The sequence below is a fragment of the Limulus polyphemus genome, unplaced genomic scaffold (genome assembly GCF_000517525.1).
Source record: "Limulus polyphemus unplaced genomic scaffold, Limulus_polyphemus-2.1.2 Scaffold74, whole genome shotgun sequence".
Classification (NCBI taxonomy): Eukaryota; Metazoa; Arthropoda; class Merostomata; order Xiphosura; family Limulidae; genus Limulus; species Limulus polyphemus.
The window spans coordinates 1,097,935-1,123,104 of NW_013665684.1; the positions used below are offsets into that span (position 1 = coordinate 1,097,935).

General features: G+C 32.7%; 1 protein-coding gene across 4 annotated transcripts in view; it reads left to right on the top strand.

Moving 5' to 3' along the window:
- Positions 1-25,170, top strand: part of LOC106466510 (homeobox protein ARX-like) — a 104,714-nt gene that overhangs the window by 56,561 nt on the left and 22,983 nt on the right. Inside the window, exons 2-4 of one of the 4 annotated variants that reach the window (XM_022395062.1) lie at positions 6,249-6,301; positions 6,616-7,113; positions 23,371-23,947. In XM_022395062.1, the coding sequence (XP_022250770.1) occupies positions 7,041-7,113; positions 23,371-23,947 (650 nt within the window). In that variant the 5' untranslated portion in view covers positions 6,249-6,301; positions 6,616-7,040. Of the gene's footprint in view, positions 1-6,248; positions 6,302-6,615; positions 7,114-15,290; positions 15,401-17,223; positions 17,574-23,370; positions 23,948-25,170 lie in introns of those variants that run through there. The other 3 variants (XM_022395066.1, XM_022395072.1, XM_013926804.2) reach the window with 3 other exon arrangements.

The window sequence follows — 25,170 nt, forward strand, 5'->3', positions numbered from 1 at the left end:
TACATCAACTAAATACTGTAACGAGTAGCCAACAATAAACAGTATTTCTACCATAGAACCATAGTTCACTACAAAATCGGAGTGAGTAGAATTTGTTATGAAGCTGTATAAACTGTACTGAAACAAAGGGAAAACACATACTGAATTTCCGTATGACATTTCATATTGCACTTAATACTTCAAGGTCAAAATTTATTAAAAATAATAAATGTATACAAAGTTGTAAAGAAAAGTGCAAACGATTGGACTGAATGTTTATCTAGAATAATATCAACTAAGTTTAACATAACAGCAAATAAAAATTAATTTCCACCGAAAGAGGAATAAAGCTGATAGAGTTTGTTTGTTGTTAAGCGCAAAGCTACACAATGGGGCATCTGTGCTGTGCCCACCACGAGTATCGAAAGCCGGTTTTTAGCGTTATAAGCTTTTAGACTTAACACTGAGTCATTGGGGCAAGCTGCTAGAGAAATACACACACACTAAAAAAAATGTTTCAGATTACGACGAATAAAGCTAATTATAATCAAATTGTTTATCGTCATTTAACAATAAATTCAACTGATGCAAATTGCTTTATAAAAAAATTGCTTTGGTAGGCTTAATAGCGAGCGTGGAAATAATAACGACTTCCTTATAAAGATAATATCTATTTACGCCACCTACTGGTTGAAGCACTAAATTTTGGGAATTATTTGTCTTTTATTTCTTTGTTTCTTTTTAGCTCAAAGTTACACAATAGAATATCTGCTCTCTGTCGACCGCGAGAAAGCGAACCCCGGATTTTAGCGTTTTAAGTTCTTAAACTTACCATCGACACACCGGGAAACATATTATATAAATTAAAGAATCGGGATGCATAAAAGAAAAAAGTTTAAAAAATCATTGGAAATATTTTGTTTAAAACGCTGCAAAAAATGTTATTTTTAATAGACTGAGATTTATTACAAAACAACGAGATATCACATAGTGAAAAAAAACTTTAAAAATTAGAAAATTTATTTTTTTTTACAAAGCATGACACGGAAGTTTTGTCAAAAACATCAATACTTGCTTGATTTTTTACTTCAACTCTAGTCCTTCGGTAGCTCAGCGGTATGTCTGAAGGCTTATAACGCTAAAAATCAACTTTCGATACCAGCGGTAAGCAGAGCAAAGATAGCCTTTTATGTAGCTTTGTGCTTAACAAGAAACAAAAACAGTAATTTGCATGGGACCTGAAATTCATAACTGTAAAACCACCAATGATTTGATACTAAACAGATAACCTGCATGTTAAAATTAATCGACAGTGTTTATCAGTCATTACGTCACTAGCCATCAATAATTTATATTTAAAACTTCAGAATGAACACGTATTTAGATATATCGCTCATATCCTCGTATTTACCCAACTTTTCTATTTGTTTTAAGAAGTATACTTTCTCTTGAATTAACGCTGTAATAAAGTGAGGTAAAGTTGAAACACATTATCTCCTTCCTTCAATGGTCATTCCGTCGTATATTTACCCTGTGAATTAGGTAATTACAGTTTTAACAATTTGTACTCGTAATCTACTACATGCAGTCGTTTTTTAATATTCGTGGTGGGCACAGCACAGATAGCCCATTAAGTAACTTTTCGCTTAACAACAAACAAATAAACAAGAATTAAGTTAAGGCTTACTCTTAATTACAATTTAGTTACTACTAGCTTAACGTTAATTTTTAACGTTGATATTTGTAACCACTCCGCAATTCATAGAGTGTTTGTCAGTGTAATGCAGTCAACTCTAACGGAAAAAAAGAGACCCTAAAACCACCGTTGTGTAGGCGTTGCTTACAACTGAAAAACATAGCAGTATCCTATTTGATGAAGCCCTGTTTTGGGCGTTATAAGCTTTCAGACTGAACTCTAAGCCGTTGGGGTGGGGGAGCCTTATTTTAGAGAAACTGAGAAGATTAAAATATGTTGATTCATCTAGTAGTAACTAAACTGTGGTTAATAGTTAAATTTAACACAGTGAAACTGAAAAGGTTAAAGTATCTTCACTTTATACAAGTAACGACTTCAACGCCCCTATAGACTAAAGTGCTGAACGCGTATTTTTTTTTTTTTTTTAGTTTAGCTTTGTTTGTTTACAGTAACTTCACGTGAACATTGGACCCGCAAATCAACAGTGTGGCATGTTAACCACTAGGCCACGCTCAACCCATATATTATTTGCATCAGGAAGGAGGCTCATTAGAAATTGAAAAGTAGAGATTTAGAAAAAAAAAGTTCTCAACCACCTCACATTTTATAGCTTAATGGAAAATTTTCTATAAAACGAAACTAGATTTAGGAATGAGGTAAAAAAAACCTATTCTAACAGGTTCAGTGAGATGAATTTAAGATAAAAAAATGTACAAAACTTCCATGATCATAGTATATATATATATATATAGAAAATTATACCTTTGTAGCATGTATAAAAACATGAATGATCTTAGTATCTATTATAATAATACTCAGTTTATGTGTGACCTAAAAATGCGCGTGCACTTTTTCAGATATAAATTTACTTTAGTAGACATTTTTTACAACAACATATTAAAAGCTTATCAAAGTTTTTAAAATGTCTAACGTTGGGTCGTAGAATAACATTTATAAGTTTATTTATTGGTAGTATTAAGAATGGCAAAGTTTAGCCCTAACTAAATTGAAGCAAAAAACGTACACAAGTTACAGTGTTTTATTTTCTTTATCAAATATAATCCGTACTTAATAAAGGCTTAATTAGTGCTAGGACTAAGACACGAATTCTTTTGTATTATTCTAGAAATCCTGTATTTAAAGAAGTACTGTTGCAATAAAGATACTGATTTGACCACAAATGTATTGTGGATCTCTGTTAGTAGATATATATATATTAGAAGATTATATTTTCGTAGCATTATTAACATAAGGGAAGGACATCACTTTTTAAGCAAATAAAAAAGAATATTATTATTATTTTTGGCAGTTATTTTGATTTGAAAATGATTATTTCAGAAGAAATAATTAATAATCTGGGGTAATCGAAGATTAAGCAATCCTCCTTCACCCCGCGCGTGGACTAGAGGAATGGGCTTAAATTGAAGTAAAAACAAGAAATTGATACAAACAAGCTGTGTAAACTTCAATAAGCGTAATTAAAAACGTAAAAAAGAACCTTATCTAAAAAGTTCTTATCTGGAAATAATGTGGGTGAATTTGAAAAGTTTACTGTAAGCATGAAAAAAAATGTATCTCAATTCTACAAATAAATGAATAATACAGAAAAAACTCTCTAGCAGGATAGCGACCATAATGAATATTATTTTAGTTATTTAACTAATGGTTTCTTTAAATTTAAATTGATAATATGTATTACCATTACCTCAATATCAGGCCTAACTGGTTTAAAAAACACGAATGTTTTTTTATACAAATTTACGATACTTCAACCTGCAAGTAAAGTTTGGCTGTAGTTTGCCTACATATCATCCAGTAAATATTGTGTTTTATAAGTGTGAGAAAACACATCTATCTGGTCACAGAACTGACATAAATAACACTTCTCCATCGTGTAGTGGTTTTTGTAAAATATGAGTAGACTTTATCATCTAACATTTCGTATTACATACATTATTCACTTGGGTGATAGAAAAAGTATTAGAAACGTATTTTGTATTTAATTTTCATCCCACCCATACGTCAACCACAAAGTCATTGATAAATCGGAAACAAACGTGTGATGTAAAAACGCGAACTCATCTTCCAACGAGCCTCCTGTCCCCCGCTGGGGCAGCGGTAAGTCTACAGATTTACAACGCTAAAATCAGGGTTTTGATTCCCCTCGGTTGACACAGCAGCTAGCCTGATGTGGCTTTGCTATAAGAAAAAAATATAAACGAGCCTCCTAGTGGCTCAGCGGTATGTCTGAAGGATTATAACACTAAAAACTGGGTTTCGATACCCTTGGGGGTGGAACATAGATATTCCGTTGCGTAGCTTTGTGCTTAACAACATACAAACAAACATCTCGCAACAGATAAAAAGAATCGTTGTTGTTACTAAATATCTCCCGTGAGTTCTTTAATTTGTTCTCCATATATTGTATCTATTAATAATTAGCTGAATCCTTCTTATTGTTACTTATCGTACAGTTTGATAGTGAGTGTAAAAATGTCCTTTAAGGTTAGAAAATACTCTGGAGAAATGAAAACTTAGATCGACTGACATTTGACACCCAAATTCTGCTTAAACAGAACAGATCTTTTAACCAGTACAGTCTCTTTCAATGTCACAATTCTTTTGTGTGTTTTTTCACATCGAGATTTTAGCCACAATAGTCAAGCATCATTCTTAAAATGTTTACATATAAAAACCTGCTACAACGCTTTCAGCTAAAAATAAGAATAAACAGATTTTAAGTTTTTCCAAGCCTATTGGCATAGGTCAAGAGTCATGCCGTTCCTTTCTAACTAATCAAGTATACGAGAACTATAAAATTAGGAATTCGACCAGGCACAGCTTAATCAGAGTTTATGCATGGTCTCAGTTTTCACTTCTTCATTAAAAATTCTAACATATTATTATTGTTTTGGTTCTTGCAACGTGTCAATCAACTTCTTTTGGTAACTTTCGTTCGGTTATTATTGTTACTTTATTTTTGTCTCATACCAAACAACTTATTATTTTTACTTTCTGCCTGTCATCTATCAAATAATTTATTATTGTTACTTTATTTTTGTCACATACCAAACAAATTATTATTTTTACTTTCTTCTTGTCATCTATCAAATAATTTATTATTGTTACTTTATTTTTGTCACATACCAAACAACTTATTATTTTTACTTTCTTCCTGTCATCTATCAAATAATTTATTATTGTTACTTTATTCTTTTCACCTATCAAACGACTTACTATTTTCACTTTCTTCCTGTCATCTATCAAATAATTTATTATTGTTACTTTATTCTTTTCACCTATCAAACGACTTACTATTTTTACTTTCTTCCTGTCATCTATCAAAAAATGTATTATTGTTACTTTATTCTTTTCACCTATCAAACGACTTACTATTTTCACTTTCTTCCTGTCATCTATCAAATAATTTATTATTGTTACTTTATTCTTTTCACCTATCAAAAGACTTACTATTTTTACTTTCTTCAGCTTTATGTTTTAGCAGAACGCTCCTGAAAAGACTGTAAAGCGAAACGTTTAATGTCCAATTGAAGAAGAAACATAACAAATTTTTGGTGTTATAAGGTGGTTTATTGCTAGTATTAAAACTACTTTTATACTCCAATTTGCACTACAAAAATTAAATACCTTATTATTGTTACTTTCTTTAGTATTATCCTATTCTTACCGCATATAAAACTACTCATTATTGTTTAGTTTCGCTTACTCTTGTAACTATACATCAGTATGTTATTGTTGCTTTATTTCTATTAAGCGTCTAATTTGTTAAATTATTTCTGTTACGTACTAACCCCTATGAGAACGTTTTAAAGAATTGCGTTAAAATGTTTTTTAGAAGTTCTAGAAAAATTCTGTCTCACATTTCCATTACACGTTAATGAGTTTATATAAATTTTAAAAGCAACTTATTAACAACCCAAACACCCTCGAAAATTAATCAATTTGTTATGGTTGCTTAATTCCTGCTTAGTCTTATTACTTAAATATTTAAAACGTATCGTTATAAGCTCAATGTAATCCCGAGAAAAATTTTTTTTATTATCTAAAATAAAAAAGGCCCAAGAATGTATCAAAAATTATTTCACTCAAAATTAACATTATGGCCAAACCATCGATAAGATTTTTCGTTGTTTGTCTATTTGCATTCAAACAATAGATTAAATAATAAAAGGAGCAATATGCTTGTTCTTGGCATGCTCAAAAATGTTATGTTTTAAAATGGCATTCATTAATTATGATCCTAGTTAGAGTGTTACCCTCAGCTCTTAATCTATTCATTACATTGCTTGAAATGTAAGCTGATGAAACATCTGCTTGAAACTTTCGAAATAAACTAAAAATAAGCAATTGTAAACATAAACACATAGGAAATAAAATGTGCCTAAAATGAACGCATGGTAAAATGATTTTCTTTTTCCGTTTTCATATGGATATCTTCAAATCTTCGAACTAGATTTGGAATTTTGCATTAAACCCGATCTACTTCTAAATTAATCCAGATCTACGTCTAGAATTCGGATTCTAACTAACTAATTGTTGTTTTCTGTTTTAGCTCAAAGCTGCACAATGGGTTGTTTGTCGGTTGCAGGGATCGAACATCGAAATGTAGCGTTATAAACTCTTAAGCGGTTAATCCAACGAGGGAGGCAAAAGAACTTAGCTTAGATCACTAAACAAAAACGTTTGAATCATTTAAATGTCCTCAATATAACAGGAAATAAATAATATATATCCTACAGAGAAGAAAATACGTCTTTCCTTCAAAAATCAGCGTTGATATATTGAAAACTTTTACAATAATTACTTAATGTACAATATAATATTATCTTTATCGATATTTTATCTCTTTTGTTCTTTCTTTTTTGTTGTTGTTATTAGCACTATCCTACGTAAACACTCGTTGTTGTCTTCGTCTCTAGAAAGCGCCAGACCACGCCTACATTTAACACTCTACACAGTGGCTTCCATGCTCTGCCTTAATGGGCGAGGTTCTCTTTCCTGATAGGCTATTGTGATATCTACTAAAGAACGAAGGCGGGATACAATGGCTGCGTCACATTTGGGAATCGTCATTCGTATCCCAGAAGTTTGCAAACAGTAGAAAAACAGGAAGCGAAGCGGTTCCCACTCGAACAATCACAAGAAGAGCTATCAAGCTACGGCAAAAGTGCTGGAGAATTTTTATTTTTGTATAAACCTAAACTAAGCAACAGGGATCATTTTTCAGAACTCTACCATTATAAAACTAAAACAGAAAGGAATGACACTACTGAATGGCATCGATTGACTAACAATGATAAACAGTCATTAAAACGTGTTCACTGAAGTCACTTATCAACAGGGAATGGTGCTTAATCTCGAAACCAGTAGACTTCCTGTTTATTCTGGCCAATCAAATACACATTCAGATTTTAAAGGTAAGTAAATAATGTTGTTGTTTTTTTTATATCTCAACCAATTTACTTCAAAACGATTAGACTTAATTATTGATATATGAGTTAGTTGACACTATTTAATTCAGTGAAACGTCAGGAGCATATAAAGAAAACAACGTGGAAAGTACATTAAATAGCAAACACTGAAAGTTAATTTGAGTAAGAGAGAGAGAAACTTCCAGGTTATGGTATTGAATAATGTGAATCTCAGGCTTACGTTTAAATCAACTTACAACATAATCCCTTGCTTTTGATAACGCCTTCAGATCCGCGTGTAATTGCTCTTATCTGTAGTCATTACACTCAAGCTGTAGGTTTGGTCTATTTTAAGCAGACCTAACAGAAGACACAGAAGACATCACAATATTGGAATTATTCTATTTTATTTTTATCACTTGGAAAATCGGAAACTTATTACAGGCCACTGGAGTAGTTGTACTTACAGTATTATTCCTAAAGAACTGTATTCTAATAATTTGTTTCGCAAGTCAATAGAACATTTATTTAGATCGAATATGATCAAAGGTATTAATTTGAGAAGATCATGCATGACTGATATTTTCATAATTTTTAATTCAAGTTTAATAACAAAACTAGGCAACGTTCAAAATCAATTTACAAACAGAAGTGGTTTAATAATTTTGTTTGTTTTCCTTGGATGTTTCGAGGGTTAAATAAGAAAGATTTGTGTTTCAAAATAGGTTGTTCTATGACCTAGCCAATTCTCTCTATTTCATATATTCCTGTGTTGCTAAGTGGATCGTATGAACATTATTACACGACGGTAATAATTACTGGTTGCTTTACGAAAATCGTTTTCTTGTTACTAACATATAAACAAGTAGTATCTATGTTTCCGCTAAATCAAATGGTTGAATAATTTTCATAAAAACAAAAAATATATTTCGTGCGTGTTGTAGTGCAGTCATCCAGAAACCCTGAAAAGTGTTTGTACCAAATGAACTTATAGGCTAACTGTTTTGAAACAAATCTTTTCAAAATTAACAAAGAACGTATTTTATGTAAACAAATTAAAGCGTGTTTATATCTGTATGCGCTTCATATTTCGCTAATGTGTCATATTAGGTTTTAATCCATACGTCATAAATCAAGTGACTTGATCTACTGATCTAAGAGTTTAAACCGAAAGACATGTAACTCAAATATTAGTTACATTTCATTGTTAACTAAAAGACCATTAACTGAATTTTTTATTGCACGCAGTCATCAAAACTATGCAAAATATTGTTAGTCAGCTCTGCCAATAGTTTAGGATGCTACAATGACGTCGATAAAGCCATATAGTGATTGGTTGATAAGGACAAGAAGTCTCTCCAGCAAATGCTTGTTAATTGATAAAAATTATCAAGCGATTTTTTTTTCTGTGCTGTGATTACTTCGTGAAATTATAAAGAGATCGGTTTAGTTGTCAGATTGTAATAATCCAACTTTTGCATCTCCCAGGATTGTGCAAAGGTATAAAAGGAATACATTTCAGGGAGATGCAAATGTTGACTATCGCAGAAAAATTGGTGCCCAGATAATTGTTGTCCCACGACCATGAGATTAGGCTCAGAACATATCTTGTTTGTAAAAGAGAAGAACTGCAGTACCCAAACTATTTGATTATTTAAAAAGTACCTTGCTAACTATAGTTGAATAGATCACCCTTTTTTAACTTCAACGTTGGATGCAATTTTTTATCTATGTTGATCAAACTTTTGCATTCTTCCAAGATTAAACCCAGTAGCTTTCGCATGTCAAGTAAGCTGTTTACCATCTGAACTAAGGAATTATCTCCTAACTACTGCAAGTATGTCACTGTTTTGACAACTTAATCTAAGGCTACCATAACTTTTACTTTTGGTTGATTCTTTATTTTGTAGCGCTAAGCTGCATAGTGGGCTGTGTGCGTTCTGTTCACCGCGGGGAATCAAATCACGGATTTTAGCGTTGTGAGTCCGTAGACTTACCGCTGACCCGCTTTAGCTGTCTATTTATTTATTAATGAAGTTCTCGGAACAGTTACAACTGTTTAGTAAATAGTTTATAAAGATATCAGGACACAACTGTTTTTGCAAAATGATTAATTTTGGGTGTTCTAATTCTTCATAAATTTACATTATTAACTGATAAAGTGACGAAGTAATATGTTTAGTTCAATGGATTTTTTTATTAAAATTCTATCAGTAAATCAGCTTAGATATACAGTGAACATTATTGGAGTTATCATGTGATCAGTTCAGTTTTACTTTTATTAGCTGATAAAAGTATCAGCAAATCAATTTAACGACATTACTGGGGATTAGCTGTAAAGTGATTAGTTGATTACGATATCTTAAAATCAGCTTAAATCGGCGATCAATGAAGCTAACTGAAAAGTTATCGAGAAGTCAGTTTAGAAGTTGGTGTATTAGTTACCAAGAAAATGGCTCAGCTATAGATTGATTAATTTATAAAAGTATCACCAGTTTACACATACGTGGATTCGTGAAGTAGTTAACGAATTTAACAAGAAATTTGTTTATACCTTGATTAGATTACGCAGTTGTAAAGTGTAATTACTTGGTTAACTAATGAACAATTAACCAAAGTGTGATTTCACACTTTTATGGGTGTGAACTTCTGATGCAGGGTCTACCCCCAAGAAAGTATTTAAAGAGTTATATTATTCTAGTAATTCTTTATAAAATTTTATAAAAATCATAAAATTATCTTAAAGTAATTGATTTTGTTAACAGTTGTTTCAGTTTTTCACATACCCATTACATGACTTTTGATTCTATTTATATATATCCAAATTTAATTACATAGCAGGAGTGTGAACTTTATTCTATATTTACTCCTCTAAAGGTGTGAAAAACAAAGGATGTGTGTTTATTGGAATAACATTATTTTTTCTTAGAGTGTGTATGGATATTATAGCATATGAAAATATCAAGAGTTCACTAAAGTTAATTGGTAGTTTATAATGGAGTTGCCACACGATAGACACGTACTGACAAAGCGTTTTGTATTTAACTGTAAGAGTCAATACATATTATACTGCATAAGCGCAATACATCAGTGAAGTTATAAGCAGAAATATAAACTTTACGGTATTAATTTATTAAGCTGATAACCTTATTAAGCTGTAATTGTTTTTAAATAAATTTACTTGCAATAACCAGAGATAAATATATGACATCTGGTATTGAATTACATCTTATCTTGCAAAAGAAATTAAAGGTTTAATGACATTTGGGGTTCCAACAAATTGAGATTCACTATTTGTTAGTTCAGACTGGATATAGACATCATAGGTTCTAATACTGAGATTACAAAGTACCGTAAATTAGAACGTGAAGTTTTCAAAGGATAGTTAATCTAACTGTGTGTGTACATATATATATATACAAAGAAGTACAAGTTATTCAAAGATGTAACTGATGAAAATACCAAGTTGGCAAAACTGCCAAAAATCAGTTATATTTTGTACAAGCTCTAAAATGGGGATATAGTTAATCAATATGTCAAGAAACCAGTACAAGATATTAGGGTTATATATATGTTAAGAAGTGTCAAGAAACCAGGCCAGTACAAGCTATAAGAAGAGGCTGTAATTAATGAAAATTTTAAGAAACCAGTAAATCAAACATCACGGTCTGCGTCATGGTCATTACAGTACATACTAAAGTTCTATACAGTGAATAAAATAATTTAAAATGATGGTTTACATAATAAGTCCAGCATGTTAATCAATTACTAAAACTAGCAAGTTAAGCCTGTTTTTTGGTTGTTGTTGTCAGAAATACTCACAACTACTGCAACTCCAACCTTACTATATAAAGCTATGACTGAAACGTCAAACATCACTCATCTCTGTGCAGGTAATCGTGAGAAAGTCAATAGTCAAATATTTGATTGTAAACGTGAAGATATCTAAAAAATAAGCACACACTACACTATATATAAATATCTAAAACATAAGCACACACGGCACTGTATATAGATATCTAAAAGATAAGCACACACACAACACTATACTTCACTCTTTAGCTGTCATATATATACGACAAATATTGACATATTTTGTGGCAAGAACTGACCCATGTGACCGACCAATGCAACTGAATGATAATAATAATTACAATTAAAAGTCATATGTAGATTTTAACATATTAATTAAACTGCTAAGTAAGATAGTTTTGACGTACAAAAGATAACCACTTGATAAGTAATGAAATCATATATATCTCTATGTACATATCACTTGATAAGTAATGAAATCATATATATCTCTATGTACATATCACTTGATCAGTAATGAAATCATATATATCTCTATGTACATATCACTTGATCAGTAATGAAATCATATATATCTCTATGTACATATCACTTGATCAGTAATGAAATCATATATATCTCTATGTGCATATCACTTGACACTGGGTAATTTTACTTCCCTTAAAATAAAATCAAATGAAAAATCGCATATTGCGTTTTCATTTTATATAGTTTCACATAAATATTTTATTTTTAATACATTATTATATGCGTTTTATTTGTTTTGTTTTTTGTTTGTTTTTTTGTAGTTGTTACGTTGACCAGTTTACATTTATTATTAGGTGTAAGGGCACTTTTAAAGTTTTGGAAAATACATGTATTTATACCCTAAAAAATGTATGTTAAAATGTGTTCTACGTATTTGGCAATTTTATAATTATTATACCTATTTAATCACACGTTTACTTTTTCTCTTGTAGTAAATGCTCCCACTCAGTGGCACAGCAGTATATCTGCGGACTGACAACGCTAGAAACCGGGTCTCGATACCCTTGGTGGGCAGAGCATAGATTGTGTAGCTTTGTGCTTAACTTCAAAAAACAACAACACCTTGTAGTAAATATTACTAAACTCAAAGTTTTACAGTTTATATCTACTCAAGTCATTTTTATTGTAACGATCATTAATCAGTTAAATTGTGAACATCCAAAGATTATCGAAACAGGTTAAACACTGACTGACTATATTAATGTTAGACCTATAAAACTTAAATGTTGGTAATGATTAATGTGCAATCTGAATTGTAGTGTTTGTTTGCTTCAGAATTTTCGTGTAAAGCTTCACAAAGGCCTATTTGCACATAGCCGCTCCTGATTCGAAACTGAAAGACTAATGAGAAGGAAACTATTCAATAACATTTGCCGCCAACTCTTAAGGTGCTCTTATCTTGCCTATTACTAGAATTTGACTGTCACTCTTATAGTGCACATACGTGTTTTTACGAATTCATAGCCGGAGCACGCTAACCACTAGGCCACGTATGTACCGAGTTAAATGTTCTACTTAGATAAGCGTCTGCGTGAGGTAGTAACTGAATGTTTCTACAGAGCACGGCTGTCCAATTTCACACTCGGGGGAAGGGGGGGGGTTATAACTTAGCAGTACACTCGCGAATCGGATTGCTAATTAACAGTCTGGAATCCGTTATAACTTAGCAGTACACTCGCGAATCGGATTGCTAATTAACAGTCTGGAATCCGTTATAACTTAGCAGTCCACTCGCGAATCGGATTGCTAATTAACAGTCTGGAATCCGTTATAACTTAGCAGTACACTCGCGAATCGGATTGCTAATTAACAGTCTGGAATCCGTTATAACTTAGCAGTCCACTCGCGAATTGGATTGCTAATTAACAGTCTGGAATCCTAGATTCTTTTTGTTCTGTTTGAATTTCGAAACAGCTGCTCTCATAGCTTATGTTAGAATGGAAGATACGTGAGTAATTTACGGATAACACTTTACTTCTTTAAAATGTGAAATAAGTATTTCTTTTTCTATAAACCTGGAGGCGTATAAAACTTCGCTACCTGCTGGATGCTGTCTAAGGGCTTCCAGTTAAGCTAGAGTACACAATGAGATGGAAATATTTATCGGTTGTGATTAGCGATATAATTCTTATGGATAGGGTCGTACTATAGTGGTTTGTTGTGATCTATTATACTAATATCTTGCAAAAAATGGTTGTTGTAAAGTGTATAAAATAAAGACTCTGCAGATGGGTATTGTTTCTGATCATTTACTAACCTTTATTATTTTTTAAGTGAACACCTGAGCACACGAACAATTTTTTTTTAAATCTGAATATAAATCAAGGTTCTTGAAGTTGTCAAACTAGATATGGTCTTATATATTTGTAATCCAAGTCATGTTAGATTGTACTATCAGATGTGATTTTTATCTCAAACATTAGGCCAATTGTTTGTGCAATATTTCTCCATACTTCGACGTCCCAACGTTAACTGTGTTACCGTTCTTACTTCTCCAACTTGAAAAAACTTTAACGTGCCTCATGGCCCAACATACAACATCCTGACCAGAGGATGTTATGTTTTCTTATGTATTGATCCTCAGACAGATATTATAGTATCATAAACCGGCGTCCTGTGGGGAAATACTGAGCTGTTCCCCGATGGTTCAGCGGTAAGTTTACGGACTTCCAACGTTAAAATTCGAGGTTTCATTCCCCGTAGTGGACAGAAATCAGGTAATCCATGCGTCATGTGGCCTTTATCTAAAACAAAACACAATCACGTGCATCTGAGTCATCAGCAAATGTCTTGTTATTGCAATAACCTTCTATGAATGTTTTTTTTTTTGGGAGGGGGCTGTTGTTAGTGCATATTCTTACTTTTAAATTGACTCAATTATGTTAGAAAAAGAAACACGATACCTCGGTAACCTGTGAATGATTTTTTTAAGTCCTGAAGAATGTTACTTAGTACTGATTACTTCGATGTTATTCGATTTCCACATAGTACAAATAAATGGCGGTACTAGTGTAGGGAAACTTATAGTATCTTGTCGGTCTAAAAGAAGTTTTCTAAACTTTATCTGATATGAAATAGCAAAAAAAAAAGACCTTGATACTTATCTTATATGATATTGGAAATCTTATATCTTATTTAGTGCAGAAATTTTCTATTTTCGAAATGAAAAAAAGCAACAACACTTAAACGTGTTTGCACCAAGCTTTTCAATTCGAAATTTTCTTGAAAATATTGATTTTTAGTTTGTTATTTATGATCTCGGTTAATGATACGTATGTGGCTTCACTGGATGCCGTGGTCACTATTATCTGCATGTCTTGTTTCTGCTTACTCTAGAGTATTCATGAACTTTGCGTGTCCTGCTATTGCTTACTCCAGCGAATTTATGAATCTTTATGTACTGCTACTGTTTACCCTGAAGTGTTTATGAACCTTGTTAATCCTGTTACTGCTATAACTTCGGAGCATTCGTGAAACTTTCATGTCCTGCTATTGCTTACCCTGGAATGTTTATTAACCGTGCTTACCCTGCTTTTACTAGATGTTTTAAGTGTTCACGAATCTTGCTTGTCTTTCTTTTACTAGATGTCTGGAGTGTTCATGAACCTTGCGCATTCTGCTACTGTTAACTTCGAAGTGTTCATAAACGTTTCAGTGTAAGAGTAGGGGATATTAATACTTTACGTTTCTCTTGAATAGACCTTCTCGTGTCTTCTTATCTCGACACTTCAGAATTGAACTATAAGGACTTAGAGTAAAATGGAATTGGTTTGAAAAAGAGAGGTGTTTCAAAGTTTCTTTTTAACAATAGCTTTAGAATATTTCTAAAGTTTGCACTTTATGGTTTATATACAAAACAATAATTGAAACAAAACAACAACGAAATTTTAACAGGTACATTTAAAACTGCACAGTTGTATGATGTAAGTAGACGACTTATTCTTCTGAGTAGACTGTACTCATCTACTGCAGATAAAACACGGTTTTAAAGTAAATGCTATCCTTTCCTATGATAGTGATAAACTGTAATTACTACAGACCCGCTGTTATAGGAACTGGCACAGCTAAAAAGCAGCCTGCTTTTAAGACGTTCCAGTTTGCTCAGAAGTGAGATGGGAGCAATTAGTATAATTAAAATCGTTTATCAACTTTTGATAACGTTTCAAAATAGCAACCATGCGCGTACTTGCTAAATTAAGTTTACGTTCGCGCAATCCAAGGAAAGGTAGGCGGGCCACCTAGATGCCACGATACACCTATAATTCCCACCAGAGGGCTGCACTTGCCGGTTTTCCTTGTTAAGTGCGCCATTCTTAACTATTAGCAGATCGCACAACGTAAGGCTGTAAAGAGAGTGGTTTACCTTAGTGAGTTTTCGGCTTTAGTTATTTGGGTCCTGTCGGTGGATAAGGAACAATCCCGAGAACAGATCATTCACACTCGAGTGTTTATAGTAAGTCTCTTTGACGATCTTTCAAAAAACAACTTAGCCCTTACTGATTTGTATATCTATAGTATGAGTGTTGTACACGATTATTTAGCAGATTAGGCTTTGCTTTTACCAACTATTATTTTGCAATTTTTGAAAATATATTAGTGTTGGTTTAAAATTGGTCGTCAGTTCAGTGTACGAAATAATAAGTTACTCTAAATGACTAACTACGATTGCATTTAATGTGATCTTTATACTTAGTAAGTTATAAGAATAAACAGAATAGCGAAACAAATGAATAGTTCTTGTTCTTGAGGTTATGTTGTGTTGTTAATTCAAGTAAAATTCTGAAGAGACTCTGATTTAAAAATGAAGATTATGCCTTGCTGTGATTAGTCTTTGAAAATGTCAGTGTCCAATTGTTTATTTTTTAAACTGTATCCCTCTTTATTAACTTTGCAATACAACTCACAGGCGTCTACAGTATAGTAACACGTGAAAATATATAATTGGTGATTTAATACGGCTTTGTGACAGAGAAAGAAAGTGTCCTCAACAGTTTAGACAAAAGACCTTTATTGGGATCCGAAACGTTAACTAAGTTGTCCCCCTCACATAGATATGGTAAACATTTTTGTACCATCACAATTCTAAAACTAAACAATGATTGCGTTTCATTTAGAACCTAACTTGTTCGTTTTTATATGAGGAAGATGTGGAACGTTGCGGCTTCTAAGGGTGTGTGATACTACATTTATGGTTTAATTATAATTTACATAGTTTTAATATAAGTCAGATTACACTATATTTTGACCAATGCAGGAAGCTCATAGATGAAGAATCATTACGATAAGATAGTTAAAAGTATATAGGATGCCGTTGATACATTTCAGATTTTAATAAAAATAACAACAGAAGTATTCTTTAATTTATGGTATTATGTGTTACATTTATACCTTACGGTCTGCCTTATCCAACACAATCAGTTTGACAACACAGTGCGTGAAAAGTGTTATATAATACATTACTAAAAAAACTATCAATCGAAAGATTTATAGACTTTTATAATATCATAAAGAATTATTTTTAAAGAAAATTTTGAGTATATGAGTCAAGATCAATGCACTACTCTCCTTAGATATAGTTAATATATAGGTGTTACTGCTTAATAGTGTTGACATAGTAATAATGTTTTTGTTTATTGTCTTAACCGCATCTTTTATATTAAGGAGTCATTAGAATACACAAAAAACAACCATGTTTACATTGAATAGAATGCCCTTATACATTAAAGTTTCTTTTTGGTTATATATTGCTAATACATAGTACAAATTTTCAACTGAATTATTATTTTTTACCTCCGATTAAAAATAAGTCTGAATTTTTTCTTTAATTGAATAAGTGTGATTTGACTCACGTTTTCATTATACGCAGTTCCAGGATGCAGAATGCGTCTTTGCGGCAACCGGACGCGAACAATAAAGTTTCGAATTTACAATCTGTTTGCTCTAACCTCTTAGCCAGTTACGTTAGAGTCTGTTTCTTCTTAACAATAGAACTTATGTTAACAACGCATTAGAATGTACTGATCTTTATATGTTTCAAGGCACTTAACAGTCGGGGTGATTTCTGTATGAGAGGGATAAATACAAGTGTGTTATAACTTGATGATATACATGTTTTTTAACAGAAATTTCTTGAGATAAACTAGGAACGCACTATAAAAAGTAACCTACTATGGTGATAATATCTAAAATGTTCTTTTCTTTTTAATTTGAACGTTATTTTGATTCTTCACACTCATTTCTTCAATTTTTGAAAATTCTGCGTTTACAGAGTAAGGCTTACCTCATAATTTCTTTCAGCAGTTTTTATTCTGAGAATTTTCTAACACACAGTCTAGTATTGTATTGCAAGATATTTGATGTTTGTTTTCCAAGTTTTTCTTTCAATATAAACCACGTTCGTGAAGTGTTACAAGATGTGGAGTATGGAACTAATGTAACGTCTAAAGACTAACCCTAGCTGCCTTAGAAGTCAATATTGTCAACATAAACTGATATAAAGAAGTAATTTACTCAATAAAGCCTGATCTGGACCCAAGTGTGAAGGGATGTGCAGAGTAGGGTAGAAATGTTTCGCTTTCTTATGTAATTATCTTCTTCTATCGTTGAACATCATGTTCCTACATAAGGTAAGGCCTGATTATAACGCTTCAAATGTTTCAGCAATTTTTTTAAGAATTATAGCATAATATACTAGTAGCTTGTAAAACACAAACGATAAAACTAGGTTTGAGGCACTTTTAAATTCTTCTTTTTTTAAGCATACCCGCATATGCGTCTGTAGTTGAAGTAATTGTATACGGTATTATATATATATATATATAAGTATAATCTTTATATTTTGGTTTTGTTTTCGTTTTTGTACATTGGAAGATTCTGCGAAGATATTTAGGCACACAAACACCCTACACAAAAGGTTATTTCAGGCAGCAGTAAGATGAATAGGTATGTAATAGCTAGAGGTTTAATATACAACGACCGACGAAAAACAAAACAAAGCGACATATCTATAATTCAAATTATAATAAAAACCTCTGATCGCCAAGGGTTTACCAGACAAATACTGGCTACGATGATGGAAATGGCTGACGATTCATACTTGCGTGTCTAAATGTGGTCGGCGACTTTGAAGAGGTACAACTTTTTGGTTCGAAGAAAAAAAATAAAAGCAGACTTTTTCGAAACACAATTCACTGGCCTACCAATTGCTGCGTTCTAGGAAAGCAACATCTTGAAATCATGAAGGCTAAACATTACAATTTATAACAACGATAATAAAAAAAATAATAAATCACGGAATATAACACATATATTCCCCACTGCAACTCTGATTGCACAGCTAAACAAATGCAATACATGGTTCATAACTGGTATCTAGTTATTTAGCGAGTAATGATTTATTGAGCTTTCTTTTTAGTCGCACCTAAACCCTGAGGTATCTTAACTGCACTCTCTAACTTGAAGTTTAAACATGTTGAAATTTCGTAAGTTTAGTTGAAATCCGTTCAGAAGGTTTGAAAAACGTAGGGTTACAAACACATAATCTGTTAGACAACACTTTAAGGCAGCCATGATAAGAAATATCTTAACTTTAGATGTGGAGACAAACCATGTTTTTTTCTCTGAAACATCTTTAGGTTTTAATCAAGAAGAAAACTAGATAAAACTCTAACCAAATAATATATACTTATTGTAGTTGTAGTTTTACGTTAAGTTTTTAACCTGCAACACAATGTTCAAATACTTCACATATAACAAGCTTACTGTTTAATTAAATAATTATAGAACATGTAACAGATTCAAAAATAGTTTGTTTATTTTTTCCGGGGAGGGGGGGGTAACTTATAACTCTAGACTTTCAACTAAAACAGAGGAACAAGGGGTAACATTCTCTTTTCCCATAAGTTTATGATGTTTCGAATTTCAGTTGAGTTTCTAGTTGAAAATAATGACTAGCTGTAAACAGATAAAGATTCTAAAAAATAAATTTGGTAGCTGGAGATAAAAAGTCGAAGAGATCAGATAAAATAATCAAGGAAAAAAAGGATGTCGTGTAAGCTGTATTTAGCTGCTTATGTTCACATTAATTTTGCTTTTTTGTTTGTTTGTTTGTTATTTTCACTGCTTTCTATCACATCTTGGACCCCCCCCCGCGTCATAATAGGCCCAAATTGGCATCCTCTACTTTTTGACTAGCTTGACCCATTTCCAGCTTTCACCCTCACCCCACCCTCACACACGTTAATTTTGTTTCCGACTCCTATGTTAAGTAAACAAAATGTTGATATTTGAATTATGACTCCAATATGATGATACTGCTCCCACGCGTTTCGTCCTTCAGTTCCAATATCATGATATAGAAACGCGTGTGATTAAACGTTAGGTGGAAGTTATGCTGCAAGGGTATAAACAACTTAGGGCGTCTCAACCGCTTGTCGCCCAGCGTTCTGAGGTTAAACAAGAAGGATAACGTAGCTCTAGCGTCAACATCAATCGTGATAGTGGAAGACGTGGCTTTGCTTGTTTGTTGAATTTCATGCAAAGATACTCGATGGCTATCTGCGCTATCCGTCCTTAATTTTGAGCTGATAGACTAGAGAGGAGTCAGCTAGCCAACACCCCCTACAGACAAACTCGTGGGCTACTCTCTTACCAGCGAAAAGTTTGATTGAGCATCACATAATAACGTCCCTACGGTGGAAAGGGCGAGCATGGATTCGAACCCGTTACCCGCAGATTACATGTTGAGTGCCCTAACCACCAGCCCATGTCAGACTCAGAAAGTAGTTTAGTAAACTTTTCATCATGTCTTGCTATTCGAACACCTGAAAACGCCAGATTTGTAGCAAGAGAACAAGCGGTCAAAACTCAATGGGTGTTAGTGTAGAAAGTAGCGGTAGATAATCAGTTGACTTAGCTTTATTTTTCATATTCAGTGACTTAGCTTTATTTTTCATTAAATAGTATGTGTGTTGTATGTAGCTTATGCAAATTTTTTGTAGCTTTGTATAATTTTGTTATAGTTCTTTTTCGTTAGTAGCATATCGTAGTTTTATTAATTAGTAGGTTACTGTAATTATTTATAGTTAGCAGGTTGTCGTACTTTTGGTTTACTAGTGGATTGTCGTAGTTTTGTTTAATTAGTAATTTTTTGTAGTTTTGTATAATTAATACTCTTTAATTGTAGATAAGTAGTACATTCTCGTAGTTTAGTTTAGTTACCGTAAATTCACTGTGGTTTTGTTTGGAGTCCATATTTAATAAATATTCTAATTTTATTTAATTGATATGTCAATGCATCATGTTTGTATCAGTTTCTTTTGCTTTGTTTTTAATATAACACAGCTCTATCTGTTTATTATGAAACTATGTATGTTTGTTTTTTAATGTAACAAAGCTCTATCTGTTTATTATGAAACTATGTATGTTTGTTTTTTAGTGTAACAAAGCTCTATCTGTTTATTTTTAGTGTAACAAAGCTCTATCTGTTTATTTTTAGTGTAACAAATTACTATTTGTTTATTATGAAAATGTATATGCTTATTTTTTAGTGTAACAAAGTTGTATTTGTTTATTATGAAACTATGTATGTTTATTTTTTAAGTTTTTATTTTGAGGTTCACTACGGTGAGATAATGTGATTTAATCTTCTTAATGTAGATGTCTAATTGTGAATCATTTGTTTGAAAATTTAGTTCTTATCTAGTTTGTAAGAGTATGAAAAGGGATTACCTTAGTGCTGATGCTGAATTTTCTCTTACTCATAAGAAGGTATGTGTGTTTTTAACTATTTCTCATAATATTTCGAAGTTTGGGAGTTTTTTATACAACTTTTCATGGCCGTATTCTATCTGATCAAGTTTGAGTATTCTGTGTTTGCTTGTTCGAAGTTGCATTAAATAGTACGGGTGAAAAGAATAAAAAGTAATTCACGTTCACAAAATGTGAGTTCTATATGTAGGAAATGTGAGTTTTATATGTAGGAAATGTGAGTTCTATATGTAGGAAATGTGAGTTTTATATGTAGGAAATGTGAGTTTTATATGTAGGAAATGTGAGTTTTTATATCTTGATTACCAGAAACACGTTTCAAACGCTCTGGATTCGTAATGTTGTTCTCGTGTTAAAATCCTACATATAAAACTCACATTTCCTACATATAGTGTGCATTACACAATGTAACTGTACAGTCATGTTTTTTGATAAACGAACGAAACTAGTACCACCCGTATTGTATATGTATGAGAAAAGGGTTTTGCATATTTTATATTATTTATGAACAATACAAGTAATGCTATAAAGTATTGTATTTGCACGAAATTTTATGCATTCTTATTCATTCAGTGGCACGTGTACTAGGAAGATTAAAAAATGTATTCTTAACACCGGACTTTTATGCGCATTTAAGTTTCAACGACATGAAATACTAGGAGGTCACATTTCACGTAGCTAAGTCGACGTTTTAATTGTAAATTCTTGTATATATATGTTTATGAGAGGAAACTTAACATTGAAAATCTATAGCATTTGTACGTGCGTGTACACTAAGATAGTTTTTATTTAAATTATCACGAGTATTACCTGGAAAGGGGTTTAAGTTACATTTTAATTTATAGCTTTAAGTAGTATTATTTGATCTAGGTAAGACGCTGTTGTTATACTTCTCTGTATGTGTTAATTAACGGGCCGTTTATCAATATGCTGTTGAGTTAGATACGCTGTTAAAATAATAAATAATACACAAAGTTAAAATGAGTACGCAATTAAAAATATTTTTGATTAAGGCCAATCTATGGCCTCCAAAAACTTTGACTCTTACGTGTTACAACATCATCATCAGGAGTGAATTGCAAGACATGATAGTGTCATATTCATACCTTTTTAACTGAGTCATGTAACCTGTTTACTGGTTTACTCTGCATTTTATCTATGGAAAATTATATGATCTCTATATAAATACAGCCTCTCTTCCTCTGTGAAAAGCAATACAGATTATCATTATTTCTTTGTACAATGTAAAGCAACTGCTGTTTTCCTTACATGTAATGACTGGTACACTCAAAGCGGGTATCCAGTCAAGCTGATAAATATAGTGCTGTTGTATATAGCACACTAGCTTCGTATGCGTATGGTGCGTCAAAACCTAATTCAACGAATTTTTCTAGAACATGCAACATCATCCAAGCACATATTCTTATAATCCTTAATTGTGCTATGCGTTGCATCTGTGGCAAATTGTAGCCAATCGTTATTTGTGGATATTCACTCAGGGATGGAAGTATAAGAAAATAAAAGGGATTATTCACATTAACACGACAACTGATAGGAAGAGTAACATTGCATTTTAGTAATCGTTGTTTTTCAATATATTCTTCTTCTAACTCACCTATGCAGTTTTGATTTATATACGTTGAGGAGTATTTTTAGGATTTTAATTTATACTCCAATTTTCGTTTAAGTTAATGGGTTAGTAGTTTCAGAAGGTTTTATCAGTCCATTCTTCACTTGAGTTATTTGAGCAGTATATTAAGGCGTTGCTTTACAGTCCCATTTTCTCTGAATTATTGACCAAGTAGTTTGGGCATTGCTTTACGGTCCGGTTTTCTTTTGAGTTTTCTGTTGAATTTGGGAACTGATTTACAGCACACGTTTTCTGTTATTTGTCTTCACAGTAAATTTGAGCGGTTCTTTACAGTACACGCGTTTTCTGCAATTTGTCTGCATCGTAGATGTGAGTGGTTCTTTACAGTACACGCGTTTTCTGTGATTTGTCTGCAGAACATCTATAGATTTGAGCGTTTCTTTACAGTACACGCGTTTTCTGCAATTTGTTTGCATCGTAGATGTGAGTGGTTCTTTACAGTACACGCGTTTTCTGTGATTTGTCTGCAGAACATCTATAGATTTGAGCGTTTCTTTACAGTACACGCGTTTTCTGCAATTTGTTTGCATCGTAGATGTGAGTGGTTCTTTACAGTACACGCGTTTTCTGTGAATTGTCTGCAGAACATCTATAGATTTGAGCGTTTCTTTACAGTACAAGCGTTTTTTTGTGTGTGATTTGTCTGCACAGTAGGTTCGATTGTTTTTTATACTTTAGTTTTATTATCACTTCTGTGGCCAAACAGTTGGTCTAAAATTAGACAATATTTGATAAGGGCGTTTGTTAAATACCCGCTAAGAGAAGAACTGTAATGTTACTAATGTACTATGGGCTTAATATTCGGGCTATAGAGTGATCGTTACTGTGTATGTCAGAATAAAAAATATCTGGTTAGCTATTTATATATATCAGTCTATCATTAATAGATTATGATAAACTGTGATAAAAACTGATAAATAAACTGTGGTTAAAAGCTGTGAGTCAGATAAATAGACCATGATAAACTGTGGTTAAACTTACAGACTTTCTTTTCTCTTTTCCAGAATTTACAAAACATCAGCACTGTGCTGTTTATCTGAACTCTTTGTCATCCAAACCATCCGATTTAATTACGAAAAGAAATACGTCGGAGAAAATATTTTCTGGAGGACTTCGGTCACACGTGCAAACCACGAGCACGGACCCGAGAACAAGGGTTAACCCAAATATGGGTGTTTCAGAAAAGTCGGAGAGCCGATGTATAAGCGAAAGAGCTGGTACTGTGGAAGGCTCGCCAAGTGAATCAACGCTGTCGATGGCGAGGTTGGTTGGAGAGGCGTCGCCCTTGCCGGCAACAAAGGGCAGCCCTACCTTAACAGACGACGCCAACTCCAGGGCAGTAGAGTTAGCACCTACATCTAATAACCCAGACATATCCTGCTATCAAGACTCAGATGAACACGAAGATAAAGAGGAGCAGGCTGGAAATTACATGAACACAAATCAAGACCCAGAAACAGTTGAATGTGAAGACTTTCCTAAACGCAAACAGAGACGGTATCGTACTACATTCACAAGCTTTCAACTGGAGGAACTGGAGAAAGCTTTCTCACGTACACATTATCCTGATGTTTTTACAAGGTAATTTAGATCTTAGTTATACAGCACCAAGATTTCATCTTGAGCTTTCGTGTATGTCTTAGCTACTTTTGAAGGTATACCACTTTCATATTAGGCGATCACAACTTGTAGGATTCTTAATGGATTAATGGGTTCGCTCGATGCGTTGAAATAAAAAATATGTTAACGAATGTATTAAAATATTTTCTGAAAAATCTTTATGAAGAGTTTGCATCTAAAAATATTCTGTTTTTATAGCAGTGAACATTAGATCATGACTTCTTGATCTGAATTTTTCTAAAATTTATTTCACCAGAAAAGTAAAAGTAATCTAACTATACAAAAACTAACAAAAAAAAATATTCATGAATACAACAGATTCTTGCTCTCAACTGATTTGTTTGTTTGTTTTTGAATTTCGCGCAAATCTACACGAGGGCTGTATACGCTAGACGTCCCTAATTTAGCAGTGTAAGACTAGAGGGAAAGCAGCTAGTCATCACCACCCACCGCCAACTCTTTTACCAAGGGATAGTGGGTTTGACCGTCACATGTTTGGTGGGACGCGAATTCGAACTCGATACCCTCAGATTGCGAGTCGAGCTCCCTAACCACTTGGCCATGCCGGGCCCTCCCAACTGAAAACTTTATTTTGTACTTTCCAAATATTGCATAGATTTGTGTAAAGTTAGAAATTTATCACGAGAAGCAAACAAAGCTTCATAAATTTATATTTTTAAGAACCGTTACTCCTCAAATATCTGAGGATCAATAAACATTTATTTTAATTACCTTATTCTAGAATTTCATTTTCATGTATCAAATACTAAAACGTACAACTGAATAATTTGTTCCAAACAGTTGGAAATTGTTTGTTTTAGCGCAAAGTTACTTAATAAGTTTGATGCGTTCTGTTTGCTGGGAATCGAACTAGCCTTGCAAGTCCGTCTACTTACCTCTCACCCACTGGGGGACATTCCGGACAAAAGTCGTTGACTATGTCTTTTGTTCGTGTGTCATATTACAATACAGAACCTCACCAACATTCACTCTACTTAAACAAGCATAAAACTGTTCAAAATCTGCTCTATATTTGTTTCCTTGTTATAATTACGTTTAGCCTGGTTTCGAAAAGTGTTTATTTTAAAAGTGTTATTGTTTTTTGAGTTAAATAATGTAGTTCGATATACACCGACTGGCCACCATATTCAGTGCACCTAATATTCGGGATGGGCTACCTTTCA